This window comes from Sceloporus occidentalis, unplaced genomic scaffold (assembly GCF_023333645.1).
Source record: "Sceloporus occidentalis isolate IW3139 unplaced genomic scaffold, rSceOcc1.0.p SCAF_2, whole genome shotgun sequence".
Lineage (NCBI taxonomy): Eukaryota > Metazoa > Chordata > Lepidosauria > Squamata > Phrynosomatidae > Sceloporus > Sceloporus occidentalis.
Window position 1 is genome coordinate 203,247,818 of NW_028316982.1, and position 19,688 is coordinate 203,267,505.

Here is a 19,688-nt window from a genome sequence, read left to right on the forward strand (position 1 = left end):
CTGGCAGGAGCAAATTAAATCCACTCCTTTTGCCAGCTGCTTCGGGCTGCCTTAGATGGCCTCAAATCAGATTCTGGCCACTTTGAGAGCATGTGTCATCTAAATGCCATGCCCCTGAAGTGGTCATAAGCCGCTCTATGTGGCTCATCTGTTTCAGGCCTAAGAGTCTGAAGTGTGTTCTTCAATTGAAACTGTCATTTATTTTCATTTATTTTGCAGGCAGAAGCAGAAAGTAAGTTTGACAGAAAACTATTCCATGGGGTCACCATAAATTGACAGTTGGTTTGAAAACACACACACACATTCATGCACACACAAAACTTTCATTAGTTTGGGCCAAGATGGCCAAGATCAGGCACATCTATCAGACTCCAGAATATTCTATATTTTCTCTGTATATCTTACTCAATGGACGGTAGGCAAAGAATGAAGAAACGTTCTACCTAATGTTTAATCTAAATCTTTTAGCCTGTGCAATTAGATTGTGTATTATTCGGTTCTTATACTATAAAGCAGATAATTCTCCACATTTTTTCTAGTACAGTTCTTTTTTAAATTGTCACCTTGTACCCTTCTTCAACATTCATTTCTATATAGATTATAACGTATGCATTTAGTTAATAACTCAGGCCTGATACAGACAGGCCCCGATACAGACGGGCCCACACTCCCTTCTCCCCTCTCACATGATGAGGGCGTCCTCGCTGCATGGCGCCGAACAGACGGCGCACATAGTGATAACATCACTGCTGTGTGGCCTCCAGATGGAGCAGCACAGCAGCGATGTGCTCATGCCGCTGCCAGCTGTTTGCGACGGCGCAAAAAGGAGCCGCTTTTTAGCGATCCTTTTTTTTTTTTTTTTTGCGTAGCTGCAGCGCGGCTACACAGCAAAGAGAGGTGGCTCTCAGCTACCTCTTCCTGGCACTCTGTACCACACCTGGTCTCTTTCTTACTTCGTCCTCTTAGCAACTTTGTGAGGTAGACCAGGTTGAGAGAGAGTGACTGATTTAAGGTCACTTGGTGAATTCCATGGAATATTTGTTGCTGTTGTGTGCCTTCAGGTTGTTTCTGACTTATGGTGACCCTGAGGTGATGCCATCATAGGGTTTTCTAATGATGAGTGATGAGACTCACCCAAGGTCATCCAATGAGTTTCCAATGCAAACTAGGGAATCTAACCCTGGCCTCCAGTACAACATTCAAACCACTAGAGACATCTCTCCCGTGTTAGCTTAAAAGATCCTACCTATGTAATATACTGAATTACTCCTATTTAAACAGTGTTTTGGTCCTACTGAAACTGTGAGAATTTGTCAAATGTTTTTAAAAATATGTCCATCTCTGAGAGTGTAAGTATAACACAACAGATCTGAAGAAAATCTAGTGTTCACACTGAATTAGTGAAAGGATACTGTTCAATAAACATAGAAGGTGACTAAGGAAGCTGAAATGTTTGTTTATATTACTCTGAAAACAGAGAAAATCACCACTTTATTCTTAAAGGGTGTCTTTCTTTCTTTCTTTCTTTCTTTCTTTCTTTCTTGTTTATAATTGGTACTTAAACCACATGCGAATCATCCCCTTATTAAAGAATGATTGATATTTTGACATTCAAAATATCAATTTCTTTTATTACTGCCTTATGCCTGGTAACATCAGAATAAGAAAAATAAGCCCAGTTTGGGAAGTTCACCACACACAAAGAAGTTCTGTCCCTAAGCACCTTTTGTGAGAGCAAAATTATAATAAAAAGATAATAAGTAATATCAACAAACATTTAGATAGCACCTTCATTTAGAGCTTCACGCAGTTTATGCTGATCTTTGGCTGATTTATTAGACTGTTACAGTTGAGTCAGTCCCTCTTAGCCTCTTTTGATTATGAACTGTCTTTAGAAAGTAAAAAAAGCGCTGATCCCCACCTGCTGAACTTTTTTGAAAAGTGACTCCCAAGTTAAATGATGCCATGGACATCCTCTTTCAGCAACAGACTAATGTCAGGGTTTGAATTACTATTGAATAAGCAGCAATGAAATATCTATGAAAATAATCAGGAGTTCCAGAAACCACAAGCAACGTTGTCCTTAATCAGCAAAGACCGTTTGTAAAATAAGGGCTGTGAGTCAGTCAGTCAGTCTCTCTCTTCCTTTCTCTCTGCATACTCTTTCATTGCTGAATCTAAGGGAGGGCAGGTGGTGAGGGAAGTACATTGCTCAGAATGTTTTGTGTCTGTTGGGTTTTTTCAAAGTCAGCATCACTGAAATCATGTGATTGTCAAGAACCAATAGAGACAGGCTGTGGAAAGGGGAACAGTTAAATTTGTAATATTGGTTGTGTGAAACACTTCTTTGGGCCTCATAAACAACCACAGAACCACAAGTTGGGTACAGAGGCAGTCACACAAGAGCAGGTCCGGGATATTGGTCAGCAGGCAGGGCGAATCATTTTGACTGCAAACCACAACAGTTTCGTAGAGTGGTAAGCATCATGAAACCACAAGTGATCCGCTATTTCTCTCTCTCTCTTTCTCTCTCTCTTTCCAAAAAGGTTTCAGTGTTTGTGTGAGAGAAAAATAGAAGCTTATTTACAAATTTATTTTGCTCAGCAGACACAAACATCCAAAGTCCAATGGCAGCAAGGAGGTTTGTTATAATGACCATTATTAATTTTGTTTTACTTCTCAAGGTGAAAGAAAACACCTATCACCCCCTTTTAAAAGAGAGAATAAGGTTTTCAGGAAGAAAGCATGGCTTCAGAGAGCATGTTTGACTCATTCCCTTCTTACCAGCAGTGCTTTGTGAGAGGTAAGTGACACTCAAACTTTTAAATAAACTTTTGAGTCATCCATGTTCAGGAAAATGTTTGTACTTTTTCAATGAGTTCTTAACAGCATTTGTTTTTCTGTAATTATTTGCTCAGATTCTAACAAAAATCTGAAATGTTAATAGATTTCCACTTTTTTCCTAATGAGCTACTGTGCTGAGGATTTGTTTCAGTTGTCCAAATCACCAGCTCATAATCCTAAGTGTTCTGCTTTATAAACATAACTGTCATAAGTCTTGTAAATTGCACGCAACAGCCAAGGAACAAACCACTAAAAAAAGTCTCTAGTTGTGCTGGCAGAGTCTATGTTTTGATACTTCAGTCACTTAAATACCAAACAGCATCCACTGTGCATGCATCACAGACTTAATAAAGGGAAGAGCAGTCTTGAGTGTCTAGCCAATGGCATCTTCTGTTGCCTGTTTATCTATCAGTCTAGATCATGGAAGAAATTAAAACTGCAATTATTACATGCATAGGTTGTGCTTGTTATGTGCCATGAAGTGGACTTTTGGTGACTTCATGAATGAGACGCCTTCAAGAAGGTCATCAACAATTCTTTTCAGTCTTGTAAACTCAGGGCTATGGCTTCCTTGATTGAGTCAATCTGTCTGTAAAGATCTTCCTCTTTTTCTACTGCTTTCCACTTTCCAACAATTTATTGTGTGTTTTTTTTCCAAAGAGTCATGACATATCTCATGAACTGTCCAAAGTACAGTAGCTTTAGTTTCAAAAACCAAAGAGGTGAAGGGAATGAAGCAAAAGAGATGCATTTCTTGTTTTGTGCTCTGAAAACCATGTCATTCTCTGTGATTCGTGGTAACATCCTGTAGACACATTTGGAAGAATAAAGCAGTCCAGGGAAGAGATAGAATAAAGCCACCTTTAGAACTGAGTCTTACTCAAAGATTACCCAAAATTACAATCTGTCTCTGCCATTTTCAAACAGGTTGTTTGACCTTGAGAAATTCTTAGTAAATACATCAGCTCATTTTAAGAAATCTTCTGGTGGTTGAGGAAGTGTAATCTTTGCTTAATATGAAATGCTATGCTTTCTCCTGGAAAAACATTCAAAGTACAGAAAGAGGCCCTTGTTGATCTAATGTATAATAAATACAACATTGTGAAGTGAGCTCATTATCATTTTTATGCCAGTGCTGATCAGGAGGGAATGGAAGGCAGAAATTTTTTCAATCTCTTCCACTGCCCACCTCAGGACCTCAGTGAGTCAGTCATTATTTGTATTAATAAGTAGGCTAAAGAATGTGGAAGGGTCACAAACTGCTCTGTCACAACAAGCCACATGGCTACTTCTCTCCTTCGTAGATTGGAAACAGGGATGAATGCATAGGAGAAGAATGCTATAAAACCTTTCTTTTATGCTGCAACTCTAAAGCCTTTCTGCTACATTTTATTGGCATTGGAAGATAGAGTTTAGCTGAATTGAGTCACTAGAAGTTGTATGAGTCACACACTTTTTGGGGAGGGCATCTTTTTTGTAACAAAGCTAAGGAGTATGAAACTGCTAAATCTTCCCCCACTCATTTCCTTTGGGTTGCTAACAAGCAAAGGAAGCAATATTACTAGAATAACAAGGGTCTTCCTGGATGTAGTTGGCTTTAGTTTTGTTCTCCCTTTTTTTTTGTTGCCCATCCAAATGTTTATTTGCTCTTTGTCTACAGGACAGGAAGGTTTTATTGAGGAAATTTTATTCATTTGGAAAGTAATAAAGAGTGAACTCTGTAGTGCTCTACTTGACACCGTAGTGTACATAGGCAGCCTGTTCATGAACTCTGACAGGAAGAGGGCTGTAAACAAGGGGGTGCATTTCAGCAGATATTGAAGCAGGCCATTATATGGAGGCATAAATTGTTTCTTCTATGAGATGAAGTATAATGCCAGAGCTTTGAAAAATATATTTTCAAACTACAGCTCCCAGAAACCCCACAATCATACTACTGGATTCTGGGATCTGCCTATCTTAAAAATAAAGTTTTCCAAGTATTCTCTGTAGTATTTCCTCTGCATTTTTGTTATAATAAACCAAATCAAGCCTACTGTATATTTCAATATTTTTGTTTGTCTACCTATTGAATTTATATACTGCTTTTCTCCCCAAATGGGGTGGAAGGTGGCTTGCAATAGTTTTTTGTGGGCTTTTCAGGCTATGTGGCCATGTTCTATAAAAGTTTATTCCTGACGTTTCGCCAGCATCTGTGGCTTGCAATAATTTTTTAAAACTTTAGAAAAACTATGATAGAGAATGCATTAAATGTGATAAATTCCAAGGGGATAGCTAGAATTCTGTGACAGGGTCTTGGAGATGTTGGGCTGCATGTCCGCCATATGCGTTTCATCCAGTAGACCTTCATCCAAGTGGATGGTGCTTCTAGAATGTGTGTGAAAACATCCTTTCCTGCTCACTTTCATTTGCTCATGTTTACTCATCCTGCAGTGTCTGTTCACCATGAGCTTCTTGTTTCTCTTCTGTCCTCTCCAAGTCCTTGTTCTAGGCATGCGCTTTACCAAATAAATATGCTGAATGCTTTTTGTTAGCTCCTCTGAAATTGAATACAAATGATTCTGTGACAGCTGCAAAATCAAACTTTGGTTCCAGCAGATGTGAATAGCTTGGACTGAGTAGCAGCCAAGTTGGTTGCTGAATCACCTTTCAAATGAGCATAATCAAATGCATAGCAATCACCTGTCAATTAGAACAAGGGAATTCTAATCATACAAAGGGACATGAGAGGAGTCAAAATTGGCTGTTTGTCAAGATAAACAGATGACAATTTATCCCAAAACTCAGATCTCACTGTAGTTCATCAGGAAAGATATTGTCCTTTTCCAAAGACAACATAGTTTATTTCAATCCCCAATTTTTTTAGTGATAGCTTGCAGTTTAGAAAGACATGGTGGACAAATACGCACCTGACAGATATTGGGCATAGGGGCATAACATTTAAAAGGTAACTATCAAAAGTGGGGAACGAAGCAATGGATTGGGAAATTATATGCTCTAATGTTAAAAAAAGTATTAGATAAAGTTTACAAATTTATTAGACTGAAATAGCAATAAGGTAGTATCATCTTCATATGGTGGTGAGCATATATCCCCATATATCAAGTAGCTAAAAACATGTAGAAAATTATCACCGCATGAATCAGACTGGGCTAGTACCTTTATATAAACTCTACAAGCTTTTTGGTTTCCAGAAAGATTTTTTCCCCTTTTAACAAAAGAAAACATAACGGAAGCTCAAACCTAGAAGGATGAAGTGGTACTAAACATTTTACCCTATCTGTATTTAAATCCACTTTCTGTTGCATGTGCTAAAAGGCCTTTTCAGCTTACAGTTATAGTACTACAGTTCTAATCTGAATGCCATCTTCACATTCTATGAAATCCTGGGCTTTTCAAGGCATTTGGGGAGGGGCATTTTGATTTCTGCACTAATGAGCTCGTGGCTCATCAAACTACAAATCCCAGGATTTGATAGGAAGCAGCCATGACAGTTAAAGTGGAGTCACAGCACTATAATTGTGTAGTGTGAAAGGATCCCAGGTCTTAATTTTAGATCTGGGAATATTTTTATTAGTGTAAGTCTGAATCTGTTTCTTGCCTATATTTCATTAGGAAAATGTAATTGTCGAGGATATTTTCAGCAGACTGTAAATTTTCTAATTATTACTTTCACTAATAAATAAGAGTTTAAATATGAGAGACTTGATTTATCCCAAAGTTTCTCTTTGTGTACGTCTGCTTCCTCCTTTTAGTGTACCTCAAACAGTCTCAAAAGACTTGACTTGACAAATTCCTAGGCTTTGGCGCAAGAAAAATAATCATTTCCTTGGTCAAATTGTTCTCATCCACATTTCTCAGTAGTGTTTATACAGGCCAGTCATTTGAAATGTCCAAAATTGTTTGGTTATTTTTCCCGCCAAAATTTATTACACTTTGTTTCTTAACTGAAATTATGGCCTAAAGGGTGGAAAAAACAAGTTGTTTTTTGCCTAGGTTTTACATTATCAATCCATGCAGCCCCCTCAGACGGAAATCCACAATTCTTTCTCAGTGTGATACTTTGTGAAAATTTGGATGAAGAAAGAGAGGTGGGGGAAGTAAATGCTGGTTCCACCCTGGTGAAAACTGACAGGATCACAAAGCTTGTCATGTTAAATGAGTGTGGTACACCACAAAGGATATGACCCATTCTCTATCACACCACACCAGGTCTCCTTTTATGCTACTAGGTAAAGAAACAAACATTCATCCATGATTCTTGCTCAGTGTGATACTCTGCGTAAATGTGGATGAAAAAAGAAAGATGGGAGAAGCAAACATTGATCCCATCTTCAGTGGAAACTGACAGGATCACAAAGCTTGTCACGTTAATTGAATGTGGTACACCACAAAAGATATATGACCCTTTCTCTACCACACTGTACCAGGTGCTCCCTTATGCCACCTGGGCTGCATCCGCACAGCTGAAATAATCTGGGTTGACACCACTTTAACTGCTATGGCTCAATACTGGTACCACAACCAAATATAATTCCCAGAATTCCACAGTATTCAGCCATGGCAGTTAAAGTGGTGTCAAACCAGATTATTTCTGCCATGCGGATGCAGCTAAGGTAAAGAAACAAACATTTTTCTGAACCTTGGAGGCTACCCTATAAATTATAGGATTACCCTAAAGCCCTATAAATGTTCCACCTTTTATTCGGTGTATCTTTTTGGTAATGTAACAGCTATTCCAATAGCTTATAACTCATTTCAGGGCCTTAAATATGGAAAAATACATAAAATAGAATCCAGTCTCTAACAGGAGACTTCCCTGAATATCACAAATTCATCTGTTATAATTATTACTAGTTATGCTTATTCTGTTTTATAACTGTTTTTCATTGACAAGTGTCTGGCAATTATAGAAACATACCTGAATAATTAGAAAGCTACACCCACTCTGATACATTTTACTGATTCTGTGCAAGATAGAGTTTTATAGGCCCGGTACATATGCACCCTTTGCGAAGCCCTCATCATGTGCTAGGATTGTCTGGGGGTGGAGTGCCCACAAGCCCCACAACCCTAGCATGTGACAAGGACGTAACAATGGTGGCGCCCTGTATACACGCACTGTCATTGATATATAAGCGCTGTGTGGCGTCTGCACAGCATCCACATGGCGCCGCACGGCACTTACATAACCAGTGCACCAATGGCGCACTCGTTATGCCGCCATTGCCGCTGCTGCAGCTTTAGAAGAACCCGCCTTTCACGTTTTTTTTTCTGCGAGCGGGAAGCCATGTGGTTTGGCAGCTGCGTCTTCCCTCATAGTTGCAAACCACATATCAAAGTAATCCAGTACATGCCTACACATATTGAGGGTCATGAGGCTTACACAGCATTAATGTTTCAGCTCCTTTCTGTTTTGAACAGTTGAACAGCCACATTAAAGAAATACAGATCATGGACCGGTGAAAACTACGCACTTCTAAATCCCCTGGCTTACTTCTGTCTCATTCATAGGACTTTAAAATTAATTGTCACTTAGATTTCACCCAAGTTATCTATGGCCAGCTGTGCACCCAAAAGGAATGATTCTGCTTATGTTGATTCAGGGTATGGTTTGTACCACCCCTGTAGACCAGTATGATCTGCAGTTTCTATTATCCCCAATCAGCACAGCCAATGCTGAAGGAAAATGAAAGTCACAGTCAAGCAACAGCTGAATAGGCACCTATCCTATCCCTAGCCTTGTAGATACACGAAGCAGCAACTGTGTTGAAGCTAAGCAAGTCTGTGCCTCCAATGAAGTTTAAAAAGAATCCCTTGGAGGTTGTAGTAATTTAAAGTAATGTTTCTAAGTTCCAGTGTTCACAATAGGAAGACTGAAAGGAACTCTACATACAACATCTAGAGGTCTGTGGAAGAGAAATAGGACATCCATTTGAATAATCACATCAACTATTTTTGTACAATTATCTTTGACTGCACCCCTTTGCTACCTTGAATCCCATTGCTGTCTTGAATCTTATTTTGGAAGAAAGATGGGATATAGATCCAATAAATAAATCTTTTGCTTCATCAGAGTAATATTATGCAATATCTCACTAGTTGTTCTCATACTAAATTTTGTTTCTTTATCCCAGATAGTGAGATAGTGGTACACTATTGCACTTAAGAAGCAAAAGATTTGTTCATTTGTTTGTTTTTTGGATCTGTATCTCATATTTCTTCCAAAATGGAATTCAAGACAGCAATGGGATTCAGCCTTCCTATCTACTGTTTTGTACATTCAGGAATATGTGCCTTTGTGATTCAGCTCCCAAGTTATGGAGCACACAAAGTCTTTAAGAATCCAGCCTAACTTGACAATAAGTAACAAGGCTATCTGCAATATGTCTGAGTGCAAAAGCAGAGAGAACAGACATGCACAGGAAGTGGACTGTTGTAATTTCCTTTTTTCACACATTCTGCCTCATTTGGTGTAATACAACTATGTATGTATGTGAACCTGTGTTTTAATAAAGGACCCCATAGAATCATAGAATTGTAGAGTTGGAAGAGACCACATGGGCCATCCACTCCAACCCCCTGCCATGCAGGTACTCTCAGTCAAAGCATACCCAACAGATAGCCATCCAACCCCTGCTTAAAGACCTCCAAGGAAGGAGACTCCACTACACTCCAAGGAAGTGTGTTCCACTGTCAAACAGCTCTTACTGTCAGGAAGTTCCTCCTAATGTTGAGGTGAATCTCTTTTCCTGTTGCTTGCATCCATTGTTCCAGGCCCTGTTCTCTGGAGCAGCAGAAAACAAGCTTGTTCCCTCCTCAATATGACATCCCATCAAGTATTTAAACAGGGCTAAAATATCACCTCTTAACATTCTCTTCTCCAGATCCTCCACCATTTTAGTCACCCTCCTTTGGACATGCTCCAGTTTTTCAATGTCCTTTTTGAATTGCGGTGCCCAGAACTGGGCACAATATTCCAGGTGGGACCTGACCAAAGCAGAATAGGAGTGACACTATTACTTCCCTTGATCTAGACACTATACTTCTATTGATGCAGCCTAAAATTACATTAGCCTTTTTAGTTGCCTCATCACACTGTTGACTCATGTTCAACTTGTGATCTACTTGGACTCCTAGATCCTTTTCACATGTAGTCTCCTTAAGCCGTGTGTCCTCCATCCTATATCTATGCATTTCATTTTTCTGCCCTAAGTGCAGTAGCTTACATTTTTCTGTGTTGAATATCATTTTGTTAGCTTTGGCCCAGCTTTCCAGTTTATTCAGGTCATTTTGAATTTTGATCTTGTCCTCTGAGGTGTTAGCTACTCCTCCTAATTTTGTGTCATCTGCAAATTTGATAAGTATGCCCCTAATTCTGTCATCCAAGTCATTGATAAAGATATTGAATAGCACTGGGCCCAGGACAGAACTCTGTGGCACCCCGCTAGTCACTTCTCTCCAGGATGAAAAGGAACCATTATTGAGCACCCTTTGGGTTCAGCCAGCCAGCCAATTACAAATCCATGTAACAATGGTTACAGCCCAAAGGATACATTGTATTGTGGAGCAGAGGGCAAAATGTAGATGTGAAACTAAAAATAAGAGGAAACAGAAGGTCTGCAGGAAAAGGAAGAGGCTGCCAGCAGCATACAAAATTCAGACTTGCTAAATTTGATCATGTAATTAAAATTTTGATACACATATAATCAAGTGCATTTACCTATCGCTTGACAGAAGCTGTATTCCCATACAAATATATATGGGAGTGTCAGCCATACTGTGGGACTTCCTTTCACATATACATCCACAAGTTGGGACCAGCTGAATTCTATGCAAGACTCAAATATAGAAACCCATTGACTTCCCAACAAACAATTATTTTCTTGTTTAGTGTCAACAAGATTCAGTTTATTGCCCACAGGTCTCAGCAATGGCAAGCTGAAGTCACAAATAGATCACAATGGTGATCCAGGAGGGGGGAGGGTTTGGCCCTCCAGATGGCTGGGGCTACAGCTTCCACAATGCAGGCTGCAGCTTGTGGGAGTTGTAGGCTAAAACATTTGTAGAGCCTTAGGTTTCCCATCCCTGCTCTAATGATTTTGTGTCAGATTTTGTCCCCTTTTGGAAGGCAGGGGAGAATTTCTACACATTAAGATAGGGAAATATGTATAAAGTGAGTACAATATTTTAAAAAATAACATTTTTCCCCGTTTAGGGGCGAATAACAACTTTCCACAATCTGTCCATACCTACTTCTCTTCCACATCTCTCAAATTCAGTTGCTTTCCATTTCCTTTATCCTCTTTATACCCTTTGTGTTCATTCCTACTTTAATTCTGCTATGACATCTCAAATCTTTCAACCTCTGTTCCTCCTCATTTCTTGATCACTGACTGACCTTAGCCTCTTCCTCACTTTCCCAACCTTTAAAACCACCCACAACTCATGTGCAACTTGCTTTCTCTCTTGCCTTCCTCCACAATAGTGGGTAGGAAGGCCTAGACAAAAACAATGTCCCAAAGATTCAAGATATTGTCAATGCTGCATTAACTTTTTTATTATATACCCACAAGATGTTCTGTGATAATAATAATAATAATAATAATAATAATAATAATAATAATAATAATAACCATCATCCCCTGCTAGCAATGGTGACTATAGTATAAAACATCTGGAAAGCATTATGGTGGGTCCTGATTTAAAGGACCCCCCTGGAATAGGAAATAGATATCAAAGTAGAATCAATGCCTAAGAGCATATACAGAAAGAGAGAGAGAGAGAGTACAACAAAAGAGGCCAAATGAATTTGAAGAACACACCTAAAAGATACAGTAGAATGCTCATATATTTCTAAAATATCTTGTTGACATAAACAAGAAAGTAATTGTTTGTTGGAATGTCAATGGGTTTCTATATTTGAGTTGAGTTGAAGCACCCAACCTTGTAATAAAAAAGAGAAATATTCTGTTAAAGTGAGAAATATAGGGCTCTACAGATTGGCAGGAATCTGCCCCTTTCTGCCCCGGATCAGTGCCGTGGCAACCGCATGCAGTGGCACCGATCCAGCCTCTATAGAGCACAAAAAGGAGCTGGAAGAACCGGCTCCTTTTTGTGCCCTGGAAGGCATGCCACAGCCACCGCCGTGAGGCTTGATGCCACCCCTTCGGCACAGCGCTATTTGGGTGCTGTGCCAAAGTGCTGTCATCATGGCATGTGCCATCTGAATGAGTGCAGGCCAAGATGGCACCCGGGCAGCATGGTGAGGGCTTTGAGTATGGGGACGCCCTCACCCCCGCCCACAGGCTGGTGCTTTTCACTGGTCTGTAAAGGGCCTATGATATTTAGGCTACAATTCCTTTGGGTGGTACAAGACTTTTTTATTGCCTGAAGTAAAATAGAAAAAGTTATCCCATGCAGAGCAGCTGATAGGATTGGAATGAACCAGTATTCTCTACCATACCAGAGGCAGCAAGCTGGTTTAGGGAAGCTGAGATGGGTTCTGTAGCTTACATTTCTTTCCTCCAACAAACAACTGGAGAGTTTGCAAGGAACATGTGGGATGCTGATACTATTGCTTCTCAGCATCTGTTGTCTGAGATCATCACCTCACCCTGCCTAATGATAGGATCAATCCTGTCATTCCTACACATTAATTCCTGCATATGTGATTCACTCAATAACTTCTCTGAGTATGCAGAGACTAGCCCACTCAGAGGGACATTTGTCTCCAGAATATTTAGTCAGCACTGGAGTGACATGTTCTCCAATTTCCCTAGGGGCTCATTATAGAGAGGCCTTCCAAATATCCTTCTAGATAATGGGTGATCAAGTTGACTTATTACCCACAGTGAATATCTTTAAAGTGTCTTAATCTACACTTGTTCAGACTCTAGTCTTGGCACCTTTGAAACATAAGACTGGGGGGGGGGGACTGTCCTCTTGCTGAGGGTGCTACCAAAAGCAATATTGACAGATGGCAGTTCAGTCTTTCAAAACCTACAGTGACAGTTGTGCTACTTTTCTGTACTTCCTAAATTTAGAAAGTTTAGACCAAAAATGTTACTTGATGCTATAGCAGAAAACAGAAATGAAGAAAGTAAATTTTGCTAAAGGAATGCATTACCTCTTTCCCTTCTTTAGAAAAAAAGCGGAAAAACTGATGTCCTCTGATCCCATTACAAGATGCACTTCCAGAACCTGGCGCAAGCTGAGAATTACAAGGGAAATAATTCAACACATCTGAGGTCCTTTCACACAACACAGTTTTAGCACCATGATTCCCCTTTAACTGCATTGTCTGCAACCTATGGAATCCTGGGATTTGCTGGCTGAGATACTAGAGTTTGCTGGCTGGGAATTCTAAATACCCCTTCCTAAAGTGAAGATTTTATTGTTTATTTGTATCCTACTCTTTATCATGGGATTTTAGGGCAGTGTACAGATAAAACAATAAATGGTTTTTTTAAAAAATAAAAAAGCTAGATTAGAACAATAAATAATTAAAACAGATCAAAAACATAAAACATGGCAGCAACAAGCTAGAAGAGAGTAAAAGGCTGCAACAATTAAAACCATGTGTGTATGTGTAAAATAAATTAAACCCCATAGACTTTAATAATAATAATAAAAAAACCTTTGTGTCTTGGAATTCCGTAGGATGTTGTCATGGCAGCTAAAGTGCTATACTGTACTGTGTGAAAGGGCCCACGGAAGGCACCAGATTTGAAGAAGACTGCATCAGAGCTTGGAAGAGGCAATTGTAGAGCATAGCTCCCAGATTCATGTGGCCAGTATCTTAAGGATCCTGAGACCTATAGCCCAAAGCACAAAAATGAAGGTCACTTTGTTGATCAATAAAACAAAATAAAATAAAAAATAAGAGCTCCCCTAGACATTGTTTTAGTCCAAAAACATTCTGAAGCATAATATAACAGAAAACGTTATACTACCACTGGCCGTCCATGTGACATGTCTTTCAGACATTACTATGCCATGTGAACAAGGACTGACTCACATTAGTTCCCATGCTGGTGCTGATACATTATGAATTTGCTCAGGATTAGCATCTCACTTTGCTCATCAAATCTGGAGCTGTTCTTTTGAATTGTGATGTTAGGTCACCATTTACTACTTTTGTTTTGAACCATTTAAAAACTTTCTTTGATAAGTGTTCTTCCTCTGTTTTCCAACACACCAGACAGCCCCTATATAATGTAAAATTTCATACATCTGTCTGACATTGCTTTATTGATACAGTATCTGGAAATGTAAAACACTTGAAAGTATCATTGCCAACCCTCTGTGACAGGATTGGACAAAAACAGCAGACATGGCAACCAATCCCCCCCCCCCACTATGACAGACTACACCACCTGATTTTTGATACCACACTTGCCAGACATTACAACCAGGAATACCTCTGATTGCAACTTTTCTGTTCTTCTGTTCTACTTTGAGCCAGGAAAGTGGCAGGGAGTCAGTGAGAGCATTTAGCTGGGGTGGCCTTTCACACTACACAATTACAGCATTTTTCATTCCACTTTACCTGCCATGATTCCATCCTAGGGAATCCTGTTCTTGCAGTTTAGGGAGGGGCATTTAGCCAGAGAGCTCTGGTTCTCACCAAAATACAAACCCAAGTCCATAGGATGAAGGCAGTCCATAGGATGCAGCCATCGTAGTCAAAGTGGAATACTGAACTATAATTGTGTAGTGTGAAAGGTCCCACATCTTTCATTCCTGAAGGACATTATGTCATTGTTTTGTTTGGGGTAATTTTTGCCCCCACAAAATGGAATGGTGGTGCCAGGAGGTTGAGAGCGGCTTGGAGACCATAAAGAAGGGATTGGGCCATAGGTAGCCCATGGACCACACCTTCCCTACTTCTAATCTATGATGTAGAGAAGGTATGTCATCCTCACTTTGGAACAGTTAGAATGGACCATAGAAAGTTAATGGCCCATCCAAGTACATACAGGAAGTTTGCAATAGAGCAAGGGCCTAATTGCGACCCTTTGACAACCTAGCCAATGAATTATTCTTCTGTGTCCTATATTTTTGTCTCTAATGATAATTTAACAGACACCTTTGCCACAAGGCATGGCAGAGGTCCTAGGCAAGGCCATAGTTTATGATGCTAAATATCTGAAATGTAACAAAGGGCTACTCAGAAGAACATGCACAGTAGCTTGTGGAATGAAATCGAATGAGCAAAACTCATAAAAGGCTTGGCATACTTGGGGGGAAAGAAGGAGGATTATACAATGTCTGATTTAGACAGCCTTCCCTCTGTTCTGTGATGTTCCCTTTTCCATTTTAAAGGCCTGGATAACTCTGAAAGACCCATCACAGGAATTACTGGAAAGAAGGGGGTGAAATATCAGGAAAAAACAATGTGCAGTTTGGTAAAGCTGAGAAGCAATTCCGACAAGGCATAAAGACCAATGTCTGGGTTTTGAAATAGTGGTGCATTTTCTTCCTGCATTTGGCAAGGATTATTAATTCATAATTCTTCATTCTGCCCCTCAATACTGTCAGTGGAAGAAAGCCTGAAACAGTGTGTCTTGGATTTATATCCTGCCAAAAGAGATGAGGGTATAGTTCAGTGACAGAAAATATATTTTACCAGCACAAGGTCCTCTCTTGCCTGAACCCCCAAGCATCTTTCTGGTTAAAGAAATCTGGAGCTATGAGATTCTAGAAAGCTGCTCTCTGCTAGGCTAAAACAGAATATGGGGGGAGGATACTATAACTCCCAGAAGCCCAGCTGGGAAATTCTGGGAGATGTAGCCCACAAAAAAAAATTCCACGCTGTAGGAAAAAGAATGTTGTCACTGTTGTGAGACTTCATATCATTTTTTGACTTATGGTGACCCGAAAGAGAACCTATCACAGGGTTTTCTTGGCATGATTTGTTCATTGTGAGGTTAGTCATTGCCTCCCTCTAAGGCTGAGAGAGTGTGATTTGCCCATGGTCATCTGGCTTCCATGGCTGAGCAGGGTTTCAGTCCCTATAACATGGAGTCCTTGTCCAATACTCAAGCCACTGTACCACAGTGGGTCTTGATAAAAGAAAACTCATGGTAATAATAATAATAATAGTTTATTTATATTTTCCCGCCTCTCCCAGATGGATCGAGACGGGATTACAGTCTACTAAAATACATACACAAATACATAAAATACATATAAAAACACATCCGTAAAATTAATAACAATTAATCATTAAAAAAAAAAGATCCCCATTCTTAATGGAACCGTCAATTACAAAACAAATGAAGGACATTTTAGAGAGAAAGAAGTATTTGCAGAATTTTATGGCTAGTAATTACCTCCAGGGCATCTTTCTTCTTTTTTTCACAGCTGGGCTCCAACAGCAGAAACGGCCTTGGGTCCCTTGTTGACAGCAAGATGGAATCTAAATTAAACAAATATAATAAATTAATGAATGAAATAGAAATAGAAATAACTCTGGGTAGATAAAGGAGAAGGAAGCGGTGAAACATATTTTCCAGATACAATTGGTAGGCATGGGAAGTGCTAATCTCTGCTCCCCCACTCTGACTTTTCTGCGCTCAGAATACCTCAATAGATGTGAGTTGGGGAGTACATTAATATTAGGAAGAGCAAGGCACTTCATTTGAAATGTTATGAAAGGATTTCAAATCATTGGTTGCTTAATGTGTTATCCTCATCAGTCACCATATTTTTACTAGAAGGTAGAGAAAGAGTTACCAACAAGATTTATGTTCTAGGGGCTCCAATAATTGACCACCTTTGAGTCTCTGCACCTTAACTTGCCAAGTGAGGGGGATTTATTTGACACTCTGCCTCAGGCAGCAAAATGTCTTGAGCTAGCCCTCTGTTTACTGAGGTGACATATTGTTCCACCCATACATTGTTTTGAAGATAAGAAATGCATATCGCTATTTTGTAGTTGCTTGTAATTACATAGCTCAATCATCTTAAAGCCAAATTTGCATTTGACATGGACATTATTATCTGCCAACCAATCAAGTGATTTCTCCAATAAGAATTTGTATTGTGGTGACTGGGAGATAAATACGGTGGGCACAATGTTTTAAAACAGCAAATAACAGGATGTGGAGGAATTTATGGGGGAAGCCTGCAAACTGTCTCCTTACACATCTGTTAATACAGCAATAGAGTGAATATGAAATCTCCAACTGAACAAGAAAAAAAGGGAACACACTTGAGCCAACATGGATCTTACTTCTGAAACCATGTGCAACAATCTATGTGTCCTGCATTTTCTTGATAGCATGTGGCCTTTCCTTCTTTTATCACTGCTGTAATTCAGTTTCACAAGCTTCCATTCATTATGCATTCTATTTACTGATGAACACTGTGCTTAGATCATGGATCACAAATGAAAAGTACAGGAAAAACATGGCACAGGAAAAAGAATCAGCATGATGCAGTAGTGTGCGTGTTAGTCTAGGGAAACCGGGTTCAAATTCTCACTCTGCCACTGGGTGACAATGGGCAAGTCACACTCTCACAACCTTAAAGGAAGGCAATGGCAAACCTCATCCAAATAATAAAATCCATCCAAATAAACTAGGTCATCATAAGTCAGAGTCAACTTGAAGATACATGACAACAAGAAAACCCCCCAGACTAAATCTTTTTGACATCAGTTTTAGATCTTGAGCTTATGAAAAAGTAAGGGTTTGACTCAGAGGATAGAAAACACCCTATACTAGGGATAGGGAATGAGCAATTGTAACAATTATCTTCCTGCCATGAAGCCATCTGGGACTTACACTCCATGCAAAATTCTCCTGTAGTATTTTTGTACAGAGAATGGTATTTTCTGAAAAGGAGCAGTATTTTTATGCAGAAAATAATGCTGCTTCCTATGCAGAAAATAATGTTGCTAGGGACTTATTCTGTACAAAATTCATGTGGGGGTTTGATGTGCATAAAACATTTTAATGCAGGTAAAAACTATCCACACACACACACACACACACAAACAATTTATTTTGTGAAAAAAATATTATACTATACAAAACAACTTTGTGAGAATTTTGCATAGAATAAATTGCCTACGATAACATTTCTTTGTACAGCAAACAACATTGCTTTTCTGTGCAGAAAATGCTGTTTGACACACACACACACACACTATGTGCAAATTTTGCACAGAATAATTCCTGAACTATGAAGATTTTTGTTAGGCCAGGATTCTTTTCACCAGGGTTTCCCGACACTTGAGAAACATGTTTTTTGACCATTCTAATAATATATATATTTTTAATATTCTTTCCATTCCTAGCCAACACAGGCTGTCTATAATGTGCCCATGTTCACTTTGGATGGCCATCTAATGGAAACCTCCATCATTCTTTGCTGCATATTGTTTGAGAGCCTTCAAAATCTCATTTACCAGCATTCCTGCCCCTGATGTGCTCAGGGATTTGTAGTTGGAACTGAAGCTAATAATTAAAATATGACATGCCAATATAAATGTTTCCAGTTTAATGACTTTATTGCTGCAGTATATTCTAATGTAACTGGCTAGATCATTATTACAGCAAAACAGGGTGTATATTTCATTTGGATGTTAGAGCTAAAAATAATAGCTCCACATTAGACCTGATGTCTGTTAAGGCAGAACACACTTGCAGTTGCTGCACATGACAAGTTATTCTTTATTTTTTGTTTTTGGTTACCACTCTAGTATAAGAGCAAAACTGTGCAAAACTTGGCAGTTTTGTTTCACAGAAATCAATGACAGGCTTGTTTGGGATCTTGGTAGGGATATAGGGATGTAGGGATATAAATCCCACCTATCTGAGAACACTTTGAGTTCTACATTCTGCTAATCATAGATTTCAGAGTAATGTTGATTTATTTTCCCAGTTTTTCTCCAAAGCCAGAACACTTCTTTCATGTCCACAAATATTAACAAGAGCGTCTCTGATGCAGATATATGAAAAAGATTTGTGTCATGGCAAATGGTTTCAAATCTTTTGTGAACCCTGCTTGTAAAAAACAAGCACCTTGACATTTCGGTCCTTTGATGGTAGCAGAATGTAAAAACATGTTGTCCACTTGACCTTTTAATTTGTTCCTTTATGGTCTTTAAAGGACAAAAGAGTCCACCTGCTACAGTAACTTTAAAGCAATACAGCACAGCCACTCCATATGTGTGTGCGCCATACACGGCTTTCACTTTATGCAGAAGCCGCGCAGAAATACATTGAATGGTGTGTGCGCCCATGAATGGATCCCCACATAAGGCAAGGCTCCACTGTAATACCACACGATGCAACAGATGCAAATGTTATCCCAGTGACAAATCTATTGCACTTTTATGTAGAAACCTTAGTGTTATGACTTACTTTCTTTTATTATTAAATGTGAATTTTATGTGTTTATTGTATTTCATGTTGTCCTGCTTCATGTATCTCATGGTAAAAATAGTCTTCTCTCTTTAATAAATTACATTATTGATTGATTACATATTTGAAAACTTTATCACCCACCTATCTTTCTTGGTCCCATTTTTAGATCAAATTTATGGTTCTCATCAGTGACATGCCAGCAACACGTGGTACTGTGAGATGCTCATCAGTGTGTGTGTGTTTTAGAAATTGGACAGCCTAATTTTTGACATTATCAACCAGTAATGTGGTGTGAAGTGAATTTTCATTAATGAGATGCAACATTGGGATAGATGTGCAGGCAACTCACACCCCTGGATCAGCCAGAAAAGGAGCAGCCCATTCAGGGCCATGATAGCAACCAGCTTTGGGACAGCAGTGTCTGCTCACTGCAGCCTGCTGCCGATCAGGGGCCGACTGGATCTG

At 39.3% G+C, this 19,688-nt stretch overlaps 1 protein-coding gene across 1 annotated transcript in view; it reads left to right on the forward strand.

The window, feature by feature from the left end:
- Positions 1-2,311: 2,311 nt before the first annotated feature.
- RUNX1 (RUNX family transcription factor 1) overlaps positions 2,312-19,688 on the forward strand; it is a 257,802-nt gene continuing 240,425 nt past the window's right edge. The window contains exons 1-2 of the mRNA XM_089508113.1: positions 2,312-2,477; positions 2,685-2,803. Of these exons, the coding sequence (XP_089364239.1) occupies positions 2,746-2,803 (58 nt within the window). The 5' untranslated portion in view covers positions 2,312-2,477; positions 2,685-2,745. The remainder of the gene's footprint in view (positions 2,478-2,684; positions 2,804-19,688) is intronic.